The sequence below is a fragment of the Phlebotomus papatasi genome, chromosome 2 (genome assembly GCF_024763615.1).
Source record: "Phlebotomus papatasi isolate M1 chromosome 2, Ppap_2.1, whole genome shotgun sequence".
In the NCBI taxonomy this organism is placed as follows: domain Eukaryota; kingdom Metazoa; phylum Arthropoda; class Insecta; order Diptera; family Psychodidae; genus Phlebotomus; species Phlebotomus papatasi.
The window spans coordinates 56,385,377-56,409,102 of NC_077223.1; the positions used below are offsets into that span (position 1 = coordinate 56,385,377).

At 33.4% G+C, this 23,726-nt stretch overlaps 1 protein-coding gene across 1 annotated transcript in view; it reads right to left on the reverse strand.

Moving 5' to 3' along the window:
• Positions 1–3,457: 3,457 nt before the first annotated feature.
• LOC129801823 (uncharacterized) overlaps positions 3,458–23,726 on the reverse strand; it is a 61,544-nt gene continuing 41,275 nt past the window's right edge. The window contains exons 2-3 of the mRNA XM_055847176.1: positions 11,925–12,085; positions 3,458–4,070 (exon numbers count right to left, since the gene is read on the reverse strand). Of these exons, the coding sequence (XP_055703151.1) occupies positions 4,011–4,070; positions 11,925–12,085 (221 nt within the window). The 3' untranslated portion in view covers positions 3,458–4,010. The remainder of the gene's footprint in view (positions 4,071–11,924; positions 12,086–23,726) is intronic.

Here is a 23,726-nt window from a genome sequence, read left to right on the forward strand (position 1 = left end):
TTTACTGCCTTTACTCATTCACGTTTTTCATAATGGTGATTTTTTTGTTTTTTTTTTTTTGTTGTTTTACGACTTGATTTGATGCAGAAGCCTTTCAAATAATCAACTTTCCTAATTTAACAATTATTACGTAGCTTTTCGCGTAATTAATTCCATGGTAATGTATATAGAGAACACATTTGCGATAAGGGGGATAAGGGAGATTGTATCACAGCTATGGGATTCACAATCTTGTGAATCTCATCAGACCTCTGTTTACCTACCACCCCCTCAAGCGTATGCAGTCATTCTTGAGTGATTGTGTGGCTATTTGTGGGGATTGAAGCCACACAGAGAGATTGATGATTAATGTCAATTTTGGTGTTGAGGCTGATGAATATGTCTAGTGATGTGATTCTACTTGATTTTCGATGGCAGTAAAATTTATATTTGCCAATTTTGTGTCCTCGCTTTTATGTGATCCACCCCAGAAGAAATAAAAAATGGGGTTTGAGGGACACCAAAGTATTCTGATGAGACCACCATATGTCTGGCTGTGTTCGGATACTAGGCATAGTAAAGGCTTTATATGTCTTTAAGCGTATCCGTAAATCAATTGCCGAGATTTTTGGCCAACATTGTGCAAATAATGTATAACAAGCTGCGGGACATTAAGCCTTGAAATGAGCTCATTAAGAAGCCAGATATGGTTGGTATAAAATTGTTCGAAATCTTCTTTAATGCATATATCTATATTATTTAAAATGCTAATTATAAAAGTGTCTGATATAAAGAAAATTGGATCATGTTATGAGATTTTTAGGTGAAAATTTTGTAAATAATATATAATAATATATTATTATACAGCAAATCCAAAAATCCCTACAATTGTGTCTAGTCAGACATCACCTTAAAAAATAGGGGAATGTAGGCATGGTTCGCACAGAGTGAACCTTCAAACGATGCAAATTTTCTCTTTGTTTGCAAAGAGCTGACTTACCATTTCTCATCTCGTTTCATAAGCTTAATAATTATCTATCTTATGGCTAAGAAATGACGAACTAGCTCTTTGTAAATAACGAGAAAATTTGCGTTGTTTGAAGGCTCACTCTGTGCGAACCATGCCAACATTCCCCTAACGTTGAAGTATGTTTACAATAACCGAATTATAACGACGCATCTGCCTGGTAAGAAAAGAAACCATGGATTCTCAGCATGTGTAAATTTAATAATTTAAGCAAAAAAATTAATAAACTTTTACAAATTTAGAGACTCAAGAATTGGTTGAAATTCTTAATCATTAGAACAAAAGGGTTAGAAAAAAATACGGCTCAAGAATGGACTACAAGAAAGTAGTGTTATGAGAAAATGTTGTTTGCAATGCAAATTGGTGAAGTAATTAACATTTTTGGTGAAGTTTTAGTGTATCGGAGAAAATTGAGAATTATTGATGACATATTATACAAAAAATGTCATATTTTCTGGGCATATGTATAGTATTCATCAAGCACATTGTCAGATAAATAGGATTTGCCACATTGACATTTTTTGTCTTTGTTTGAAAGAAAAAGGCCGGGGAACTTTCTCGTTTTTCGCTCAATGGTGTTTTTCATTGTTATTTATTACTTCATTCAGCTTGATTTTTTTTAGGTCTATAGTTTAGTATATAGTTAAATTTTACTAAAAAGCAAAACATAACTTAAATATTTGAAAAGAATATTAGCGGCATAGTTTCTGTTTTATTATGTAAGTTAAAATAACTTACGCATGTTATTTCAAATTTTGATAATAAAAAAATATTAATATTTGCTTGTAAAATAGTAAATATTACTGAGATTATTTACTTGTAGTGCGAAATTCTGAAGCAAATGAAAATTTAATTTTTGGTTTTTGTTCTACATTAAGTTCGATAATTACATTTTATCCATCGTCTTTTTAATTACATTCAAGATTCATAAGGCCTATTAGTAATTTTTCTTCATCTTATTTAGATAAGCCATATTGTTTCTTCATCGTTTTTGTATAGAAAAATTTATTACAAGTATATATAAAAATAGGCCAAAAAAATATATCATCTATACTATGAGAAGTTTGCAAGCATTTGTACCTTGTTATTCTTTCTTCCATTTTTTTTTCTTCTTTTTAAGGTAACAAGAAAATATATTAGGCCGATTTTTAGTATAACAGTGACAGACACTATAGTATTCTTTTAAAGTTTCATTTGTTATTTCTGTTGAATATTGTTTCTTTTCCTCATATTTAGTAAGGAGTTATGCCATCTTGATAAAAATTTTCAATTGCTTCACAATTCCACACTCTAAAGGAATGTTTGAACTTAAAATGAAATTTAATTTTGGTATAATTCCTGATGGATAGTTCTTTAAAACAAGTTGGAAAAATTCTTAAAAATTTCTATAAAAATAGATATTTACATTTGATGTTCAGTTTCTTCAAAATGTGACTTTATTCTTCTTATTGTCATTGACAATTTGTTTTTTTTCTTTTTTTTTGTAATTTCTTCCCCTTTGTTTTATCAATCAAATGAGATCTTAGATTAAATTATCTGACAAACATATCATAATGAAGATTTGTTAACTTACAAAATAAGTCTTGTGTTATTTTTATTAAATTTTCCGTATACTATGACATCTTGCTCTATGACATTAAAAAATTAAATTGGATTTTGATTGATCACATAACCCCTTGATAAGGTTATAAAGAGTATTTTCTTTTTAATTTTGTGTTAAACAATATGTCAATGTCAATTGCCTAATAATGCACACGTTTCATCTATTCAATATGATCATGATCTAAAGAGTAAAACCTTTCCTTTATTGGAATGTTTCTCAAGAAGTAAATTGGATAACTTTTTTTTTTTAGAGATTTGTGACTTCTTCAAAGATTGTAATTTTATGTAAAATACTTTGTATAGAAGATTTCTTTTCAATACCACAACCAATTATTAAGTCTGCTGGATCAGATCAAATATCGAAAAGTCAGTTTAGAACAGTTTTATAATTTTTAACTTAAATGGCAAACTGAACAAAGAGAGAATGAATTTAATTTAAACTAACCTATAGAAATGGAGTTAAATTTGTTATTGTTTTTTTCTCTTTTGTTGCTTTCTTTTATTTAAAAAGTTTATTAACTAGGTAAACATAATGATCTGGAATGCAATTTAGATTTTTTAAATGATTTTCTCTCTTTTCTTTCCTTTTAGAAATTCATCTTTTTCTTTTTTTATCGTTATAATTAATTTTAAAGTTTTTTTTTTCAGTTTTTTCATCATTATAATAATCGCAAAATTTGTTAATTAGATAAGTTCATATTCATATAAATAGTAAAGTAATAATAATTTAATAAATTTTCTTCATACTTATCTACAGATAGCTGCCTTTTCCATGAGAATAGGTTTCCATTAGTGGGTACAATGTTATACATAACGTACTGTTTTAATTAGTTAATAAAGATTGAATTGTTTTCTTTTTTTGGTGTGAATGTCAATTTAATTTTGATGTGTAATGTGTTGTTTTTTTTTACTTAAATTTCAATACGCGATAGGGAATGAAATAAGGGAAGAAAAAAGGTGTGTCTCTTGGGAACACATTTTCAAGCAAGGGGAGTTTGTGTGGAATTAACCTGTCTTTTTTATTCAAAACTTGGTAATATCTCATATATATTAGTTTGTTTGGTTCAATTTTTTATGAGATAGCATTCTTAACATGATCTATTTTAATCAAAGATGTTGCGTTGATTTTTGTTTCTTGAGAGTTTTGTGTGGCATTTCTTGTTACAGTGTCGATTTTATGATGTTCATTTTGTTAAATGGCAAATAAAATGTAAATGTAAGAAGGTATGGTATGGTGTAAATTGTGAATGATTTATTGATATTTGGGTTTCTTCATTTGGTTGGAATTGTATATGTATATTTTTCTCATATAAATACACCCATCTACGTTTTCTTTAGTGTATTTACTCTTAATGTGTTTTTCTTTAAGATTTACGTTAACATCAGTAGTCTCAGTTCCATTCTAACGCCCTCGAGCCCATCGTAACAGGGCGTCCGCTAACACATCCAGGTGAGCTTTCGTCTGAAATAGCAAACAAGGACATAGTTAAGAATGCAGATTCAAATTTATATTACGTCATTATAAAGCCTAACTCTGTATATTGACGTATTTTATCGTATATAAGTAAACTACTAAAACTCCAATTGAAAATGATATATTAAAATAAGATATAATTTGAATGTATAAGAAATTGTGAATGAAAAAATTAGACACGTAAAAATCGAGAAAAATCTCGAAATTTGTAAATATACAACTTAAAGTTAAAATATATAATAATTGCGATAAAAATGAATAAATTTGAAGAAATAAAAACAGTGAGATTATTTAAAAATCCTCTGTTCGATGACATTTTGCATTTTTCTGGAATATTTTTGATTTCAAGACAGTCATTCTATATACCGCATGTGCTGCGATAATATTATTTATTCCAAGTCAAAATATTTATAGTGTCCTCAGTTATAGTCTTATGCCCTAGACACACTTACGACTTAAGCCGAGAGACGACTTAGTGGAAAATTATGGAAATGTGGATAAATCATTATTTCGAATATAATTACGTTAAGCCGTCTCTCGGCAAATCCTCAGGTCTGGTCAAGGCCCTTACTAACATTTCCTGTGAAGTTAAACTTATTAGGTGAGATTCCTAATAATCTCACCTACTATAATCCTACCAAAATTTCATGTCGTCCGAATGGGCTCAAATTTGGCCAAAATGTCTTTCATAGTTTCATCACTTCCTGATCACGAATAACTATATATATGGCTAAAAACCGTTCCCGTCCGTCCATCCGGTCGCTCTTTGGAGCTTCATAGCTCCTAAACTAAAAGAGATATCGACTTGCGGTTTTCGGAAAAGGTTATACTTCGTATGAAAATTGCAACTTGGTACACTGACCTCCCACCCCCCACCCCTCCTTCCAAAAGAAAATACTTAAGTCGATCGGTAACCGCTCACCCGAGCTATATGGGGTGAAAGTTCAAAAATTGACCGGCCTCTATCTCCGGTTCTAATTAAAATTTTGACCTAGATTTTGGGTTTTTGGTTTCGTCTCGATGACCACTTTCAGATGGAAGTTCAAAAAGTCATCACTGGTGGCGTTGCGATAGCGTCAAAATTCATCAAAATTCAAACTCATTTTTCTCAAAAACGGTATTGTGCAAGTTAATCAAATTTTAGAGTAGTCTCTAGTCTATCACGTTTTGGCGCAAGTACGCTGTGGTTATAACAGAACCGGAGATATGAGGGGTCGAAGTTCACGAAATTCAAAAAATCATATCTCCGGTTCTATTTGAACGATTTTGATGAGTGAGGGCGCAAACAAAAGATCTCATAAAATTCTATAACTTTCTAGAACATTTGAACTTCGTGGGACTAACACCAGGGGCGCCACAATCGATAAACCAATTTCAATATCACATAACCTCAATTATCTCGACTGTCGTTGAACCGATTTTGATGATTACTTCGACGTAATTGTAGAGGAGATTTGTGTTTACATTTCGTCCATACATCATTTTACGATCAGATAATGCGATCTGTTCAATTTGGCGTTTATGTGTGAAAAAATTGACTTTTCCCATAACGCTTTGAAACCATTCAGATGCCAATTTGACTGCCTCTACTCAACCAAGACACTTAAAATAGAGTTTTAAATGTAAAGTGTCACAAAATACACCAATTCCTTGATATAGTTGAAGTTCACCAAATGAACACTTGAGGCGCTCTGGTCGAAAACGAGTTGAGAAAAAACAACCTCGATTATCTCGGCTTCTGAGTAATCGATGAGATCATGTTCTACGTCAAAATTATAGAGAACATTCTGGTCTATATTTCAGCCATATATCACTTTTTTGTCACTCCATCCAAATCCTTGATATTTTGGTTTAAAGCTGTCTACACATATGAGCATTTTTTAAAAAAATTCTTTAAAAAATTTTTTAAAAAATAAAAATGGGTCGGTTTTTTTTACAAAATTGCTTACATACCAGGCAAATTTCTGTAAAAAATCCATTTTTTTACAAAAATTTTCACTAGTGTAGAGCCGATTCTTTTTAAAAACCTTTTTAGGGTTATTTTTTAAAGAATTTTTTTAAAAAATGCTCATAGTGTGTAGACAGCCTAAATACAAAATTTGTATAATTTCACGAATTTGATTCAAGATAACTGAATGGCGACTCACAATTTCAGCTCTAAATCGAATTTTCATGAATTCTGAGTTACCTCACGTTAAGAATCTCATCTACATAAGCAGGTTAGGATTATCTGTCCCTTTTGACCTTTAGTTTGGTTACCGTCGTTAGTTTTGTGTGACAGGTCAAAGAAAAATCAACAAAATTTCGTTTGCCGCATTTATCGTTCAAGTGCAAAATAAATCTTTTTAAAGTAATTCAACTGTTATAATAATAATAGTTTGCTGTGAGTTTATATATTTCAATTGATAAATATGGAAAAATTGAAAATATGGGTTTTAAAAGGAAAAACCAGTGATAAGCCCAGATAAGCTTATGGTAGCTGATATTCTTTACAGGTGACCTCGAAATGCGTGCAACTCAGGATGCTTGCAACTTGTAATACGTGAAGATTTGATTGTGAATTGAATTTTGGGGGTAAAAAATCGCGTCGAGCCAATTTTATCCATTTCGACCGCCAAGAAATTTTAAAGTAGAAGGTTGAAGGAATCTAGAATATTTTTTGCAAGTCTCTAACTATTTGCTATGTAGTAAATATTTAAGCTCAAAAATGGCGAATTTTTAAATTCTCAAATTCATAATTGATTTTATTTATTTTTTATACTTACAATTTTTTTTAAGCAAAACCCTTTTGGCAATGAAAACTAGAACACCCATACGTAATATTATTCATTAAAGCGAAAAATATTATTCATTGGTATTGTCAGAAAAATTACTTAAATTTTTGGGCTATTTTTGTCCCTATCGTTCATAAAAGCACAAAATACACTGAATCAGACTCTGTTGGACTTTCCAAGGTTAGATATAAGACTTATCATTGATTAATGTGTCCCAGTTTAATTTTTATTGTTGATTTTCAGTCCGTAAAAAGTGTCTCGCCATTAAAGGGTTATAGGAAAAATAACATTATATTATGAATATAAAAATTCTCTAAAAGTTTTTTCTTGTAACAATTGTAATGCAAATATGTTGAGGCTTATCACTTTACTATAAGTTCCACCATTCCAATTAAAATCAAAGCGAATGCAAATTTATGTGCTGCAAAAATGCAACCACCAATTTTATAATTAAAACCCCTTTTCGCACCCTTTTGTGAGAAATCTCCACCCATATTCTGAATTTTAATTTCCTCTTTTCATATATATATACAGTGAGTGTCAAAAACTTGTTGCCTTATGTACGTTTGAGAAACCAAGTGAAAAAATGATAGAAAAATTACTTATTCAATTTTTTGTTTTTGCAAATAAGTTCCCTGTAATCCGTACATCTTATGTAGATGAGATTCTTAACAATCTCATCTACTATAATACTACCAAAATTTCATGGCCTCCGATCGGGCTCAAACTTGGCGAAAATGTGCTTTGCGACTTCCTGATCACGAATATATGGGTGGCTAAGTTACGTTCCCGGCCAAAACACTTTCTCGTCCGTTAATCCGGCCAGCCGGTTTTTGGAGCTTAATAGTTGCTAAATTAAGAGTGATATCGACTTGTGGTTTTCGGCAAAGGTTATATATCGGGTGAAAATTGCAACTTGGTGCATTGACCCCCATCCCCCACCTCTCCTTCCGCCATTTTGAATACCCCCATTTTTTTTCTCAATAGCTCCGCCCCTATGGCATCGATCGGGCTTAAAATTTAGTATGTTATAGCTGGGCCTTGTAACTAATTTGTAGCCTTGTAGCGATTTTTAGTGCTTAATATTCGTTGTATGTCAAAACGTGTAAATCCAGAATTTTGCCCCGATCTGGCGAGGTTAGATTTCATCTCGGATCGCGGAAAGCTGAGATTGAATGTGGGACAGCATTGAAATTGGGATTTTTCACCTATTTTAAAATTAAATTAAGCCTTATCATGATATAATTTAGCTGCACAAACAGATTGAGAAGCTAAATTACTTGATGATATGGCTCATTTCCATTTAAATATACATAGGAAAAAATCACAATTTCAAAGCTGCCCCACATTCAGAGGTGCCCCACTTCCCCTTGACCGATTTACATTAAGTTTGAACCATTTTGAATTTCGAACTTCTTTTTCAAATGAAACAACAATCTTTTGTCGCATCAAAAATGATTTACTTTTGGAAAACAATAATTTTTCATATGAAATAAAAATCATTGATTTTTTTGAAATATATAAATAAGTACTGTGGGTTACAGAAAACTCATTTGCAAAATCATTTTTTCCATTTGGGTTCACAAACATACATAAGGCAACAAACTTTTGACACCCTCTGTACATACGTCACAATGTATGGGCTTTAAATGCAAATTTAAATTAAAAGTTCACTTTTGAAATGAGTAAATTAAAACAAGTGGTATAAATTAAATGGGGTCTATATTTGGCTAATATTCTTTAATATTATATATAGGTATAGTTTTAGCTTCCCCTCTGAACTTCTGAGCTTAATGTAATTGAAGAAGTGAAGATTGAGCTTAAAATTAATAGTAAATTTTCATTAGGGTTTTAGCATGAAAATTTTTATATGAGATAACCTCATAAATGTTTGTTTAACATTTATTAAAAATATATTATTTAAATAATACTCTTCTTTGATATTATGTAGAGTTTACAGGTAAAGGTGGGGTCTATTGGGCAAAATGTACCAGAATAATAATCACAGCGAACCAGCGAACAGACTGGGCTTTTATATATAGTCATTGCGTTTTTACGACTTCATTGTTTTTTTTTACGCGTGGAAAAAATATTTACAAAATCACAGCACTAATACAATTTTTGCTCTTATTTAATGTTTTTTACGTTTTATGAGACAATATTTTACTGCTCGAACTCAAAGAGAGAGCAGTTATATAATCGTCTTTATTTCAATTTTTCACTGTTTTGGAGCTTAAACGGTAAGAGATATCGACTTTAAGTCTTAGATGACCCCAAATAAAAAAACAATATCTCTCGACGTTTTCCCCTCCCCCCTTCTAACCCCTCCAAAACCAGATTTTTTCAGTTTTTCTCAAAATTGGCCCAAGCTTTTTCAATGATTTTCAGATATGTTTTAGAGGTAGTCCTGGCGAACATTTCACCCAAAACATACTTATGATCGGAAAATTCGCCATTTTGAATTATTGAAGGCCAAAGGTCAATTACTTTGGAGGGCCCATTTTTCAACCGATTTGGTTAAATTTGGATTTTTTGGAAAGATATTGAAATTCTGAACCCGGATGTATCGGTTTTTATCGGTAATGAACCGGTTAAGTACTGATTTTGAATTATTTTTTCGGATTTTTTTTTACTTGACCTTAAATTTGTTCTCGAGCTGAAGGTCAAACGGTATACCGACTTCCGGTCTTCGATGACCCCCAATAAAAAAAACAATATCTCTAGAAGTTTTTACCCTTTTTCCCCTATTCCCCTCCCCGCACTAAAAACATGTTTTTTTTTTAATTTTCTGGCCCAAGCTTTTTCAATGATTTTTGGATATGTTTTAGAGCTAGTCCAGGCGAACATTTCGCCCAAACATACTTAGCAAATTTTCTTAAAATCGAAATCCTTAAAGTGAATCATCTCAAGAACTAGTCGACGAATGTCTCAATTTTTTTTTAAATTGGTCTAAACTTTCTGGGCTACAACATAGATATAAAATTTTCAAAATCGCATGCTTATATTTCAAGATAAACTACAAAACGTGATTTTTAGCCGGTTTAGAACCGGTTTTACAAAAAACTAATAGCACAAAAATCGTCGTACGCGCGAGTAGATATATTTAAAAAAAAATTATGAAGATATCTCTTTCGAAACCAGAGATATTGCGTACTATACAGACTGCCGGCCGGACCCGAAATTGCCGGATTATGATTTTCGGCATCAGGGATGTTCAAAACATATACCCTGTGAATTTCAGAAGTGAGTGAATTCAGAATTCAAAATTGTAAACAATGAATTGAGAAAATTCGAAGATTACAATAGGTGTGATTAGAAGGAATCACACCTAAAAAGCAATGATCATGTATAAAAGCCCAGTCTATTGGCTGTGATTGAGTATAATATCAGAAACCTTGACTAAATAATATGTCTATTAAACTTAGTTAACCCATTACTTACTGACTTATTGAGTTATTTTAGATGATTAATCCCTGGGCAATTGATATCCGAATTGTTGTCGGGAATGGATTTTTAGTTACTCTATCTAGTTCTTCAATTTATTGGAAAAAATATCCCGACAGACATGGGAATACATTTTGTTGTTCTTTTCTCCCTTTGCGCAAAGTCATGCAAATTTTTTGCTCAAAATGACATTCCGGAAAATTTGCTAAAATTGTCCTCCATCCTCTTTCCTGACTTGAATTCTGGTCACCAATTTGTTTTTTTGGATTCTTACTCTATCTGATCAATAGAGTTTGCAATGAATTAATGTAAGGACAAGTGTTTGATAGCGGATCCCCGTGTCGCGTATAATGAATAAAAAAATTTTTCTTTTGAAATAATTCATCTATTAATCTATAAAGAAAATAATTTCAAAATACGATCATTCTATCTCAAGTATTTCTAGTACATTAAGAGAATGGGTTAAGTCTCCAGAATAACATATAATGAAACTGTTGAGATGTATAGGCAGTATCTTCAAAACAAATGTAATAGCTAAGAGTATGTTATATAAGGAAAAAAGAAATATTAAACTCACAGACAATATTTCATGGAAACGAATAATATTATACATAATACATGTAATATAATATTAATGAAAACCTTTATCCAACAAATTAAGGTTTGGAGTAAATGAGAAGAAATTGGATATAATAGCTGTTTATATTTTCGTCCACCAGGAATTGCCGTCACAGGAATGAGCATTAAGGTGGCTCATTGCTCTCATCAGTGCTTATGCGACAGGTAATTTAATGTACTTTTATGGAAGTGAAAAGAAAAGGATATTACAGGTAATCCTCATCAAAAAGACCATGATACTAAGAAAATAAGTTCCACAGAAAAATTGTTAAAGTATGAATCGAAAAAACGAAGAAACGTGAGGAGGCTTATAAGAATAATACAATCTTAAGAAATACTTATCTATAATTTGGATAATACACTTCGTGTAAAAAAATAGAAAATAATAAAATACGGAAATTATGAACATTATTTAATTTTTGAATTTAGACCACTTCAAATACTATAAACAAGAAAAACAAAAGCAAAAGGATACAGAGCATTTTTTCCTAGTCTTTTTCCTTATACCCATCTGAAACAGTAAATAACTCTCAAAATTCAAAATTAAATTTTGTTCAAAATTACTCTACTGTACTCTATTCATTCTTTTCACTAATGTAATTCATTTAAAAAAGTAAATATACAGTGGAGTCTCTTAAATTCGAACGCTCGGGGGGTATTTCTGACATTTCTCACCTCCCAAATTCGAACGATTTTTTTCAAAACTAACGAAATTTATGTGAGATTAAATTGTACTTTGAATCAAATTCCCGTACTTTCTCACAAATCTTAGTAGTAACATACTTCTTTTTCATTTTATACGATAATAATGTATGTAAACATTCAGGAAGAAGCACATAAATATGATTTGCATTCATCCAGAATACGAACTTTTTAACATAACCTCACAATTGACATTTTCAATCCAAACGGCGGCGATCGAATTTGAGAGATTCAGATTTGAGAGACTTTACTGTACAATATTCTATCAAGTATGCGAAATTAGATCAAAATTTCTAGTACTTACCGTTTTGTAAAACATACAGGCTTGTCGGTCTTCATCTTCACCGTCCGGACAGTCGATGAAACCGTCACATAATACGTGATCGTCTATACACCGATATCGACCCTGCCTGTCCGGTGTCGGACACGCAAACCTCTCCATGCCGTCCATGGCTGGCGGACACTCTGCAAAGACAAATGAAAAGGTAATTGTAATTCACGTAGGATCAACTAAAAAAGGCAGCTTTATAAAAATATTTTTTCTCACTAAACATCTTGCTGCGCTCCAGGACAACTTAATTAGAACCATTGAAACATAAGTTATGAAGTTTTTTATTCTATAAGTTTCTATGAGAAATCTTCTCAAGGATGGATAAAAATAAGTAATTGAGAAGTGTTGAAGTTTCCAGTCAAAGATTTCCTTACACTGAGAAAAAAAGAGGGTGCGATTGACCTTTTTTCCTCATAACTTTAACACTTTTTAGGTGTAAAAATATATCAACATTTTTTAATGTTAATTTTACACCTTTTTACGGGTAAAATTAACGTGAAAAAGGGTAATATTTACATCGATTTCGGATCAATACTGCAGGGTAAAATTAACATTTCCGGAATGTTAATTTACCTTTTTCGGATTTCTCTCGGTGTAGAAGATCGTTGATGTAATCAAATGAAGGATTAACTGTTTTAATCTTTTTTTTTTTTTTTGTTTCCCCCCTTACCTACCCCCCTTACCGAGGACTTAGGCTTTGAGGTCTATTTTGATCAAAGTTGGGAGATCCAAAATAAATTCACATATATATTCAAATATACCAAATCATCAATCAATAAAAAACTTTTCTATCATCTGGCAAAAATACATAAATAAATAGATATGGAGTTGGACCTTACACATCACTAGCCGTGTTAACTGTTTTACTCTGATTTAGACGAAATTTATAAAGTTGCCTTTTACTTTGAGGAAATTGTTAAAGTTGCTTATTTAGAAAAAAGAGACGGCAAAGTGTCACAGCTTTACGGAATGCTCGAACTTATAAGATAAAGCTCTTCATGAGTTACTTTTTGCATGGTTCTTTGGTGCTTACTGCTCTACTTAATGACTAAATTGATTCATATAGGGTAATGGCTCATAATTTTGGACAGTCTGCTTAAAAGCATTGATGTTCCAAGTTTGAAGTGCGACATTAGGTGAGATTCTTAACAATCTCACCTACTATAATCCTAACAAAATTTCATGTCGTCCGATCGACCTCAAACTTGGCCAAAATGTGTTTCGCCACTTCCTGATCACGAATATATATGTGGCTATTTTACGTTCCCGGCCGGCCGGCCGGCCGCTCTTTGGAGCTTAATAGCTCCTAAACTAAAAAAGATATCGACTTCCGGTTTTCGGCAAAGGTTATATATCGCATGAAAATTGCAACTTGGTGCATTGACCCCCCACCCCCCACCCCTCCTTCCGCCATTTTGAAGACCCCCCTTTTTTTGTTTTCTCAATAGCTCCGCCCCTATGGCATCGAGCGAGCTCAAATTTCAGTATGTTATAGCTGGGCCTTAGGGCTTTCCATCAATACCAAACTTAAGGTCCCCCGACCCCCCTGACCTGAGCCATAAGGGTCCAAAAAAAAATTCTTAAAATGGCCATAACTCCGCTTCTAATTGTTAGAATTTAAAAAGTGAGGGCTTTTCGGAAAGCTCTCGTGAAATGCCACTTCCCCTTCTAACATCGGAAGTTCATAAAACCACCGCTAGGGGCGCTATTATTAAAAAGAAAATTTTTAAGTCTTATAAGTTAAATAACTCAAAAATTCCATTGTGCATCGGGCTGAAATTTTAGTATGTTGTAGCCGTTGATTATACCTATCAAACAAAAAACCTTAAGTCGATCCATAACCCCTGACCCGAGCTATAAGGGGTCAAAGTTCGAACATTGACCGGCCTCTATCTCCGGTTCTAATTAACATAGCGACCTAAATTTTACCTTTTTGGTTTCGTCTCGATGAGCACCTTCAGTTGGAAGTTCAAAAAGTCATCACAGGTGGCGCTGTGATAGCGTCAAAATTCATCGAAATTCAAAGTAATTTTTCTCAAAAACGGCATTGTGCAAGTTAATGAAATTTTAGTATGTTGTAGTCCAATCTAGGACGTTTCCAAAATGGTGCAAATGTGCGCTGTGGTTAAAACAGAACCGGAGATATGAGGGGTCAAAGTTCACAAAATTCAAAAAATCATATCTCCGGTTCTATGTGACCAATTTTGATGAATGAGGGCTTAAACGAAAGATCTCACCAAATGCTACAACTTTCTAGAATATTTGAACTTCGTGGGACCAACACCAGGTGCGCCACAGTCGAAAAACCAATTTCAATATCACATAACCTCAATTATCTTGACTGTCGCTGAACCGATTTTGATGATTACTTCGACATAATTGTAGAGCACATTTGTCTCTACATTTCGTCCATACATCATTTTCCGCTCAGACTACGCTATCACTCCGATTTTGCCGTTTAAGTGTGAAAAAATTGATTTTTCCCATAATAACGCTTTGAAATCACTCAGATGCCAATTTGACTGCCTCTACTCCACCAAGACACTTAAAATAGGGGTTTAAATGGAAAGTCCCACAAAATACAACAATTCTTTGATATAGTTGAAGTTCAACAAATGACAACTTGGGGCACTCTGGATGAAAAAACAAGTTAAGAAACAAAAAACCTCGATTATCTTAGCTTCTGAGTAATCGATGAGATCATGTTCTATAGGAAAATTATAGAGTACATTCTGGTCTACATTTCACCCATATATCACTTTTGTGCTAGTTCATCCCAATCCTTGATATTTTGGTTCAAATACAAAATTTGTATAATTTCACGAATTTGATTCAAGATAACTGAATGGCGACTCGCAATTTCAGCTCTAAATCGAATTTGCATGCACTCCGAGTTAGCTCACGTTAAGAATCTCACCTACATAAGCCGGTTAGGATTATCTGTCCCTTTTCAATACTAATTGATTTTTTTGTTACTCTCTTTCCAGAAGTGTTGTTTAGAAACTTAGCAAGCTATTTATTGTCTTTTTTTTTATAAAATTAGTTTTAATACGCTTAAAAATGAATTGATGTATATAGGGGAATTTGACTGTTATTTTGGACAACTTGGCTGTAAATTTGGACAGCTAATTCGTCTCAAGAGGATGCCCATTGTTCTTCATTTCATGAACCAATCTTACCAAGTCCTCTTTCTGTTTATGTAAGGAAACCGTGGAATGTCACAAGAAGCCCGGAAACTTTCCATATCATTCATTAAAGTGAGTTGACTTCGGTAATCCAAGTACTCGCGGATTCCCTCATTCCCTGGCCTTTCCGGGAATCTTTTAAGGCTTTTCTCACTACATCCCGTTTGTAGAGACGATGCTCCTTTGTTTTTCCAGGCATTTATACAACCTAGTCATCACAAAAGCTTAAACTTCACGAAATTTCGAGAGAAAAACACCTGTCCAAAATACGGATTATCACCACACTGGTGAACCTCGTAGAAAATTGTCTATTTTCACACGGAAAACTTAATTCACCAGGCAAATCTCAATTCAGGTCAAATGTACAATTCACAAATTACCATTAATGTGAATCAACACAATATTCGATGAATATTTAATAATATCAATGAATAACAGCGAGGAAAGATTGTTAGTATTTCACCACAGCTAAATAATGATCAGAGCACAATAACTTTTGTTTGTAAACATGTTTTCAAAATTTCCCATGAGAATGAGTGAGATGACTAGATCTAGATCTCACTCACTCTCATTGAAATGTCAAAAACATGTTTACTAAATAAAAGTTATTGTGCGTTGGGCATAAGACTGAAGTAAACACAAAGTTCCGTCATATTTCTCGTGAGCAATTGCTCACACTGAATTTTAACTCAAATTATATTCAAAATTTAACGAATTTAGTGTTAAAATCTTCCAAAAGGAACAAATATTAAAATAAATAGATAATATTACGCTGCAATTTGGATTCAAATATCTGAAAATTGCAAATTTTTTATTTAAATCAAAATATCTAGGATGTAAATGAACTGACAGAAATCTTGGATAATTACATACACTACTGGTAAAAATAAAAGGGTCAAATTGACCCTTTTCAAAAGGATGGATCGTATTTGACCTTTTGAAAGGTTCACTTTTGTATCTCTTGAAATTTAGTATGCACATTTATCACGAATAATCATGTTTTATTGTAAACTTATTACTGATATCATATTTCTCTCATCTGAGCGAACACCAAAGATCACTTTTTCATTGTTTTTTTATTCGTTTATTCCGGAATTAAATAGATGTCAAAACCGTGACCCTTTCGAAGGGTACCTGGTGACCCTTTCAAAGAGTCAAATATGATCCATCCTTTGGAAAAGGGTCAATTTGACCCTTTTATTTTTACCAGTGTAAGCTCGTAGGACTCCCATATGTAAATTTCAACAGATATTTTCTTTTAAAAATATTATTTGTTTAATCGAGGATATAGTCTCCATTGATCTTAACACTTGTTCTCGAAAGATGTATAAGCTTATCAATTCCATTTTTTTAAGGAAGTGCCTGTTTTTTTCTTGAAGAAAGTTTCGCAAGGTCATTTTTGACAGCTTGAGCAGAATCCATATTTTTGCACACCAAACTATTGTGCAGAGATTGGAACAAATGATAATCTGAAAGGTCAATATCTGAAGAATATTCCAATTTTCAGAGAATTTCCTATTGCAACTCCTGTAATTTTGGCAGCGTCTGTTATTAATCGCACGATTTAGTGGTGTCATTTTAGAAGATCATGCCTTTTCTTTTGGCCAAAATTGGACATTTTTATTAAGCAAGCGCTTTGAATATAAAGAATTAGGCATAGTGCTTATCTTCTATGACTGTTTCATCACATTGAAGTAGCTCAAAGTGATTAATTTCCCTGGAATCCCATCAAGTTTACAATTTATGCAAATTAGCTTTTGCAAGAAGGTTTAACGATTTTTGCCAAGATTTTTTCCGCTGCATTATTGTTCTATTAGATCTATTTCTCATTATATGTCACTAATCGGTCCAGAAAAGTTTCTTCATCGCAGCATATCAGGAGAAAAATGGCCACATTCCCTAAATTCATATGGTTCCTTTTAATTCCTTTCAGTCAAAAGATGTGGCACCCAGGTATCGAGCATTTAAACGCGTTAAAGTTTTTTTTTAAATAGCGAAATACCATCGAATTATTGTTTTCCAACATCTTAATGCCCAACGCACAATAACTTTTGTTTAGTAAACATGTTTTTGACATTTCTATGAGTGAGTGAGATCTATATCTAGTCATCTTGCTCATTCTCATGGGAAATTTTGAAAACATGTTTACAAACAGAAGTTATTGTGCGTTAGGCATAACAATCTATTCAATTTTTTTTATCCACAAATGTTCTTCCGCTAGGATACTCACAATATTGCCATAAATGTTAGAGGCCGTTTAAAATGGAGTCAATGTTTCGAAGGATAAATTCCTATTTAGAAATTTTCCAAGACATCTTTTAATCAACATACTAAAATTTGAGAACGATGCAAAATGGAGTTTTAGAATTATTTAACTTAGAAATTTGAAAATTTTTCTTTTTAATAATAGCACACCTTGCGGTAGTTTTATGAACTTGCGATGTTAGCGGCATTTCACGAGAGCTTTTTAAAATGCTCTCATTTTTTAAATTCTGACAATTAGAACCGGAGTGTGGGGGTCAGGGGACGTTATGTTTGGTACTGATCGATAGCTCTAAGGGCCAGCTATAACTTTCTAGAACCAGTCTGGTTTGGTCACTGGAACAGAACACACGTATTGCGCTTCTGCTCTGCACAAATCAGAAAGCACTTTGGAGACAAAGTGGCTCATTTAAGGCAATTTTTCTGCACAAGAAGTGCAAGGAGAGGCCTGATATCTTATTTTCTTGAATTCTAATTATTATTATTATTATTTTTGTATATATTTGCTATTTTCTTCTTAGGTTTAAGATTTGTTCAAAGAATAATTGGATTTTCTTCTGGTGGTGGCACAGTGAGAGGAGTGTGTGTGTGCGGTGGGCACACGAAGAGCGATAGAGAAGCAATCATATTGATAGTGTCGATTACTCTCGCATGTCTATTTTTATCGCTGCATAGCGGTAATTGACTGTGTTTTTTGTGACTCTCACTCTTGAGAGCATCCAAAATTTTGTCATTTTCCCGTCACTTCTCACGATGGGGAATGAGGAGGAAGGGTTGAATGATGTTCGGGAGGCGGAGATGATAACTGTGTCGCAGGAATCATCCCCGCGGATAAGGGTGTATCATAAGAATGCAAAAGGCCCATATTTTGTTTATATTAGGCAAAGAGTTGGAGGGCAAGCCATTCACTCAGTGATAGTGTCAAAATTGCTCACGAGAAAGTACAAGTCAATTGTGGCACTAAAAGTGGTGGTCAAGGAAAAAATGAGGGTGGAATTCACAGACTTGAATGAGGCTAATAAGCTACCCTTTGATAACGATTTTGCCAAGGATTATCATGTATATATTCAGGCATCATGCGTGGAAATTCAAGGCGTGATCCCTTTCTCGATTCATGAAGATTTGAAAGATATTAAGGAGAGTGCGGTGGGCAAAATCAAGGCTAAAATGACGGAAAGCATAGATATTGTGGAGGTGAAAATATTGCACAAATATGTAAAAACGAATGTCGAAGAAAAAGCCGTGCCTATTAATTTTGTTCGCATCACCTTTGCCGGGCACATCTTGCCAGAAATTGTGGAGATCAATAAGCTGTTAATTCCAGTCAGGTTCTTTGAGGAAAATGTGCTTTTTTGTAAAAAATGTTTAAAGTACAATCACACTGAAAAATTTTGTTATTCAGAAAACAAAAGATGTGGGCACTGCGGGGATTTACATGGATCTGAAGATCATTGTAGGGTTGACACGTTTATTTGTCCCAATTGTAAGGGTTCATTTCCAACGGTGCAGCATAGGTGTCCAATTCAAAGTGTGATTCAGTCTCGGAAAAATAAGAGAGCTTTCAAGCAACATCGTATGTCATATGCGGATACTGTAAAAGGGAGTAAACCCGCTGAGACTAACGGGGAAAAATCAGGAACTCAACCAAACAATATTTACACTTTATTAGAAATTGAGGATGGGGAACTGATGGAGACGGATGAAGAGATTGAACCCGCATTTGAAAATCATCGTTTGACAAAAAGAAGGAGATCACCTGTAGATGAAGATCAAGCGTTCTGGGATTCGCTTCCCGGAACTAGTCGAGACAACGAAAAATCTAGAGCTGTACTGAAGGACGAAGAAAAGAATATACGCGGGAAAAAGTTGAAATTTGATGGAGGGGGCTTTAAGTTGGGCGAAAGGTTTAAACCGGACGAAAATCCGCGAAGCCAAGGAAGACAGCAGTTAAATGGGAATAATCCTTTGCATAGTGGCGCTGAGTGGTGTGACTCAATCATTGACTGGTTGATAAAATGGCTTGAAAGTTTTAACATAAGTCCAGAGTTATTATCTCTTGTTAAATCATTTTTGGTCCCCTTGCTAAAGAATGCAGTTAAGCAGTTGAAGGAGTTTGTATTAAAAAATTTGTTTTCAGGGTTTCACATGAATAATGTCTAATTCAATTCAAAATTTAGACCGCAGCATCGATGGATCGAGCCACTTGAATCAGGACCTCAATGAGAATAATATTATAGCTAGAACGGACACTTTAAATTGTTTGCAAGGGAATCTTAACGGATTCCGCTCTAAAGTTCAAGATTTAATTGTATTATTACGAGCGCAGGCTATTGATGTGTTTGCTCTACAGGAAACAAAAATAGGTCCAGGTCATTCTCCCAGGGTGCCAGGATATGATCTTTGTCGTAAAGATAGAACTGCCAGAGGTGGTGGGGTTATTTTGGGGGTGAGGAATACGCTAAACTGGACTGAGATTGACTTTGAATGCAATAATTTTGAAGCAGTGGGTGTAAAAATTAAATGGAGGAGTGAAACTTTATGTGTTTGGTCAGTATATTCAACCGTTAACCATAATTTACGAGTAGAGGATTTGGATTTGTTGCCACAAGCAGGAACTGGCATTAAAAATATCATAATGGGAGATTTTAATTCTCATGCTGCTCTTTGGGGTGCTACAGACACTGATCGCAGAGGACATATCCTTGAGGATTGGATATTAGAGAATAATTGTACGGTGTTGAATGATGGCAGAGCTACACGTTTTGCAGTCCCACCAGGGCGTAATTCCGCGATTGATTTAACCATAGTGTCGACGGAAATCTCTTTAAGATGTACATGGACATTGTGGGATGATTTGTTGGGAAGCGACCATAGTCCTATACTGATCTCAGTGGAACCTCTTAGTAATGTACATAACAATGAACAACCTGTAGCTAATAATGAGCCCTTAATCCCTAATAACCTCGATTGGCACATATTTACAAGCGAAGTATCCAGAAATATTTGTAATGTTTTTAATCCACAGAATTCAGAGGAGTGTATCGATAACATTATATGTAGGTTTAATTCTGTAGTTTTGAATGCAGCTAGAAAAGCGGTCAGAAGGTTGGAAAGTAGAAATAGGAGAAAGTCTAAAGTTTGGTTTGACAATGAATGTTTGGCTAAGTGGGAAGAGAGGAAGGATAAATTTAAGATATTTCGGAGAACAGGTTCTAGAGATGCATTTCTAGAATATAAAAGGATAGATGCTGTAGCTAAAAAATTGTTCAGGGAAAAAAGAATTGAAGCATGGAGACAAAGATGTTCAAATTTCTCAAACTCTACATCCTTATCTGAATTGTGGCGTTGTGCTAGAAATTTCAGAGGTGAAAGTAGGGCTATCAGATCAAAATTTCAATCAGAATGGATGGAAACCTTTGCCAATAAGTTGGCACCTCCATTCGTTCAAGAAGCAACCCCAGACATTGATATCGCTCCCTCCACTGCTCATGAGCAAAGCATAAGCAGGAGTGAGGTTGAGCGTGCTATATCTGTGACGAAAAACAAAGCTCCTGGAACAGATTTTATTAAAGCATCTTACTTAAAGAGACTACCGATTTCTGGCGTTGATGCACTAGTCAAGATTTTCAACAGAGTTTGGGAAACTAAGGAAATTCCGTCATTGTGGTTGGAATGCAAAGTTATTCCTGTTCCGAAACCCAATAAGAATCACAACGAAGTGTCTGGATACCGACCTATAAGTCTACTTTCAATAATTCGCAAAGTTTTTGAAAGGATTATTTTAGCTAGGCTTGAAAAGTGGTGTGATATTAATAACATAGTACCAGAGTCACAATTCGGCTTCAGTAGAGGAAAAGGAGTTAATAATTGCATTGCAGCTCTACACTGCTGGCAATAATCATAGCTCCACTTTTTCATACTAGAAAAACTTTGAAAAAAAATTTTTTTTGAAAAAAATAAAAATATCATTTGAAGGTATTTTCAAACCTATATGAAAAATTGCCATTTGAATTTCATATCGTTAGAACTGTGATTACTGTGGTAGAATCTTTATCAAAATGGCGATTTTCGGGTGGCAATAATTATAGCTCCACTCAATAAATTTGGCTCCAGGGTATTTATTTTCAATCAGTGAAGGTAAATATCTTTAAGTAATTTAATTAATAACTTTATTAAGCTAATTAGAGTCATTTTTATAAAGTTTTATAAAGTTTTTCATGAATTTTGCTGAAATTTTGTAAGAAACATTTTTAATGAACAAAAATAAGGGATTTATTAAGGTCTTGAAAGGGATGAAAATTGACAACCAAAAAATTTCCATAAAAATGACAAGATCCTATCACCTTTCATCCGAATTTGTCCATATAGCCGACATATATGCATTTTAAACCACTCCCCCAGGGCTAAAAATCTTCTTTTGTTAGAGGCAAAAGTGTGCAAATTTCCGTGTTACAGTCGAAAAAACAAGTGTTCTACCGAAATTTGATGTAAAACAATGCTGACTGCTTAGTCTCATCATGTTTTGTTGATTCTGCCCCAAACCAGAATCCCAAGTGACTAAGGTGGTCTTCAGAATACTGAAATAAAAAATTATCAAAAAGAAGCTTATTGCAGTTTGATGAATAGAAAGTATTTTACGCCATTTAAATGGTTTAAAATTATTTTTTCAGACAGAAAACAAGTTAAGACAAGACCTATCAATTTTTTTAGTCAAAAAAAAAAATAATTTTGTACCACTTAGATTAGGTAAAACACCTTCTGTTCATCAAACTGCAATAAGCTTCTTTTTGATAATTTTTTATTTTATTATTCTGAAGACCACCTTAGTCACTTGGAATTCTGTTTTGGGGCAGGATCAACAGAACATGATGAGACTAAGCAGTCAGCATTGTTTAACATCAAATTTCGGTAGAAAACTTGTTTTTTTCGACTGTAACACGGAAAATTGAACACTTTTGCCTCTAACAAAAGAAGATTTTTAGCCCTGGGGGAGTGGTTTAAAATGCATATATATCAGCAATATGGACAAATTTGGATGAAAGGTGATAGGATCTTGTCATTTTTATGGAAATTTTTTGGTTGTCAATTTTCATCCCTTTCAAGACCTTAATAAATCCCTTATTTTTGTTCATTAAAAATTTTTCTTACAAAATTTCAGCAAAATTCATGAAAAACTTTATAAAACTTTATAAAAATGATTCTAATTAGCTTAATAAAGATATTAATTGAATTACTAAAAGATATTTACCTTCAGTGATTGAAAATAAATACCCTGGAGCCAAATTTATTGAGTGGAGCTATAATTATTGCCACCCGAAAATCGCCATTTTGATAAAGATTCTACCACAGTAATCACAGTTCTAACGATATGAAATTCAAATGGCAATTTTTCATATAGGTTTGAAAATACCTTCAAATGATATTTTTATTTTTTTCAAAAAAAATTTTTTTTTCAAAGTTTTTCTAGTATGAAAAAGTGGAGCTATGATTATTGCCAGCAGTGTATACGTCAAAATCCAGAATGGGTACGCTATGAAGGGTGACACTGGTTGTGCTTTTCTTGATATTGAGGGGGCGTATGATAATGTTCTCGTTAAAGTTTTATTTGATAAGCTAATCAATTTAGGATGTGATGCAAATTTGTCAATAACAACTTGGAAATTAATGTGTGAACGTCAATTAATCTTTTATAACAATAACAGTATATTAACAAGGAGAACAGGGTTCAAAGGTTTGCCACAGGGATCGGTGCTCTCCCCACTGCTTTACAACATCTATGTCGGTGACATTGAAAGAAATCTTCCACTAGACTGCTTCATTCTACAATATGCGGATGATGTAGTGATTGGAGTGACGTCTAGAAATATAAATGACATTAATACATCTCTAAATAGTGCATGTAATATCCTATCCCAGAATTTTAAGGAAATAGGGTTGAATCTTTCTGAATCAAAATCAGTTGTTATGCTGTTCTCAAGAAAACATCGGCCTCCCGACTTACAGGTTGATGTAAATTCAGTGATGATTCCAAGAGCTACAACATTCAAATATTTAGGAGTGTTATTCGATCCAAAATGTCTCTTTGGAGCTCACATTAGATATGTTGTAACTAAATGTACAATGCGAATCAACTTCCTAAAAGCTATTAGTGGATTTACATGGGGAGCACATCCAACTAATATGTTAATTTTATTCAAAACGACGATAAGATCTTTAATTGATTTCGGGAGCATAGTGTTTGCAGGATCTGCAAAAACTCATTTGATTAAGCTTTTCAGGATACAATGGAAGGCCATACGAATTTCGTTAGGTGTTATGCAATCAACAC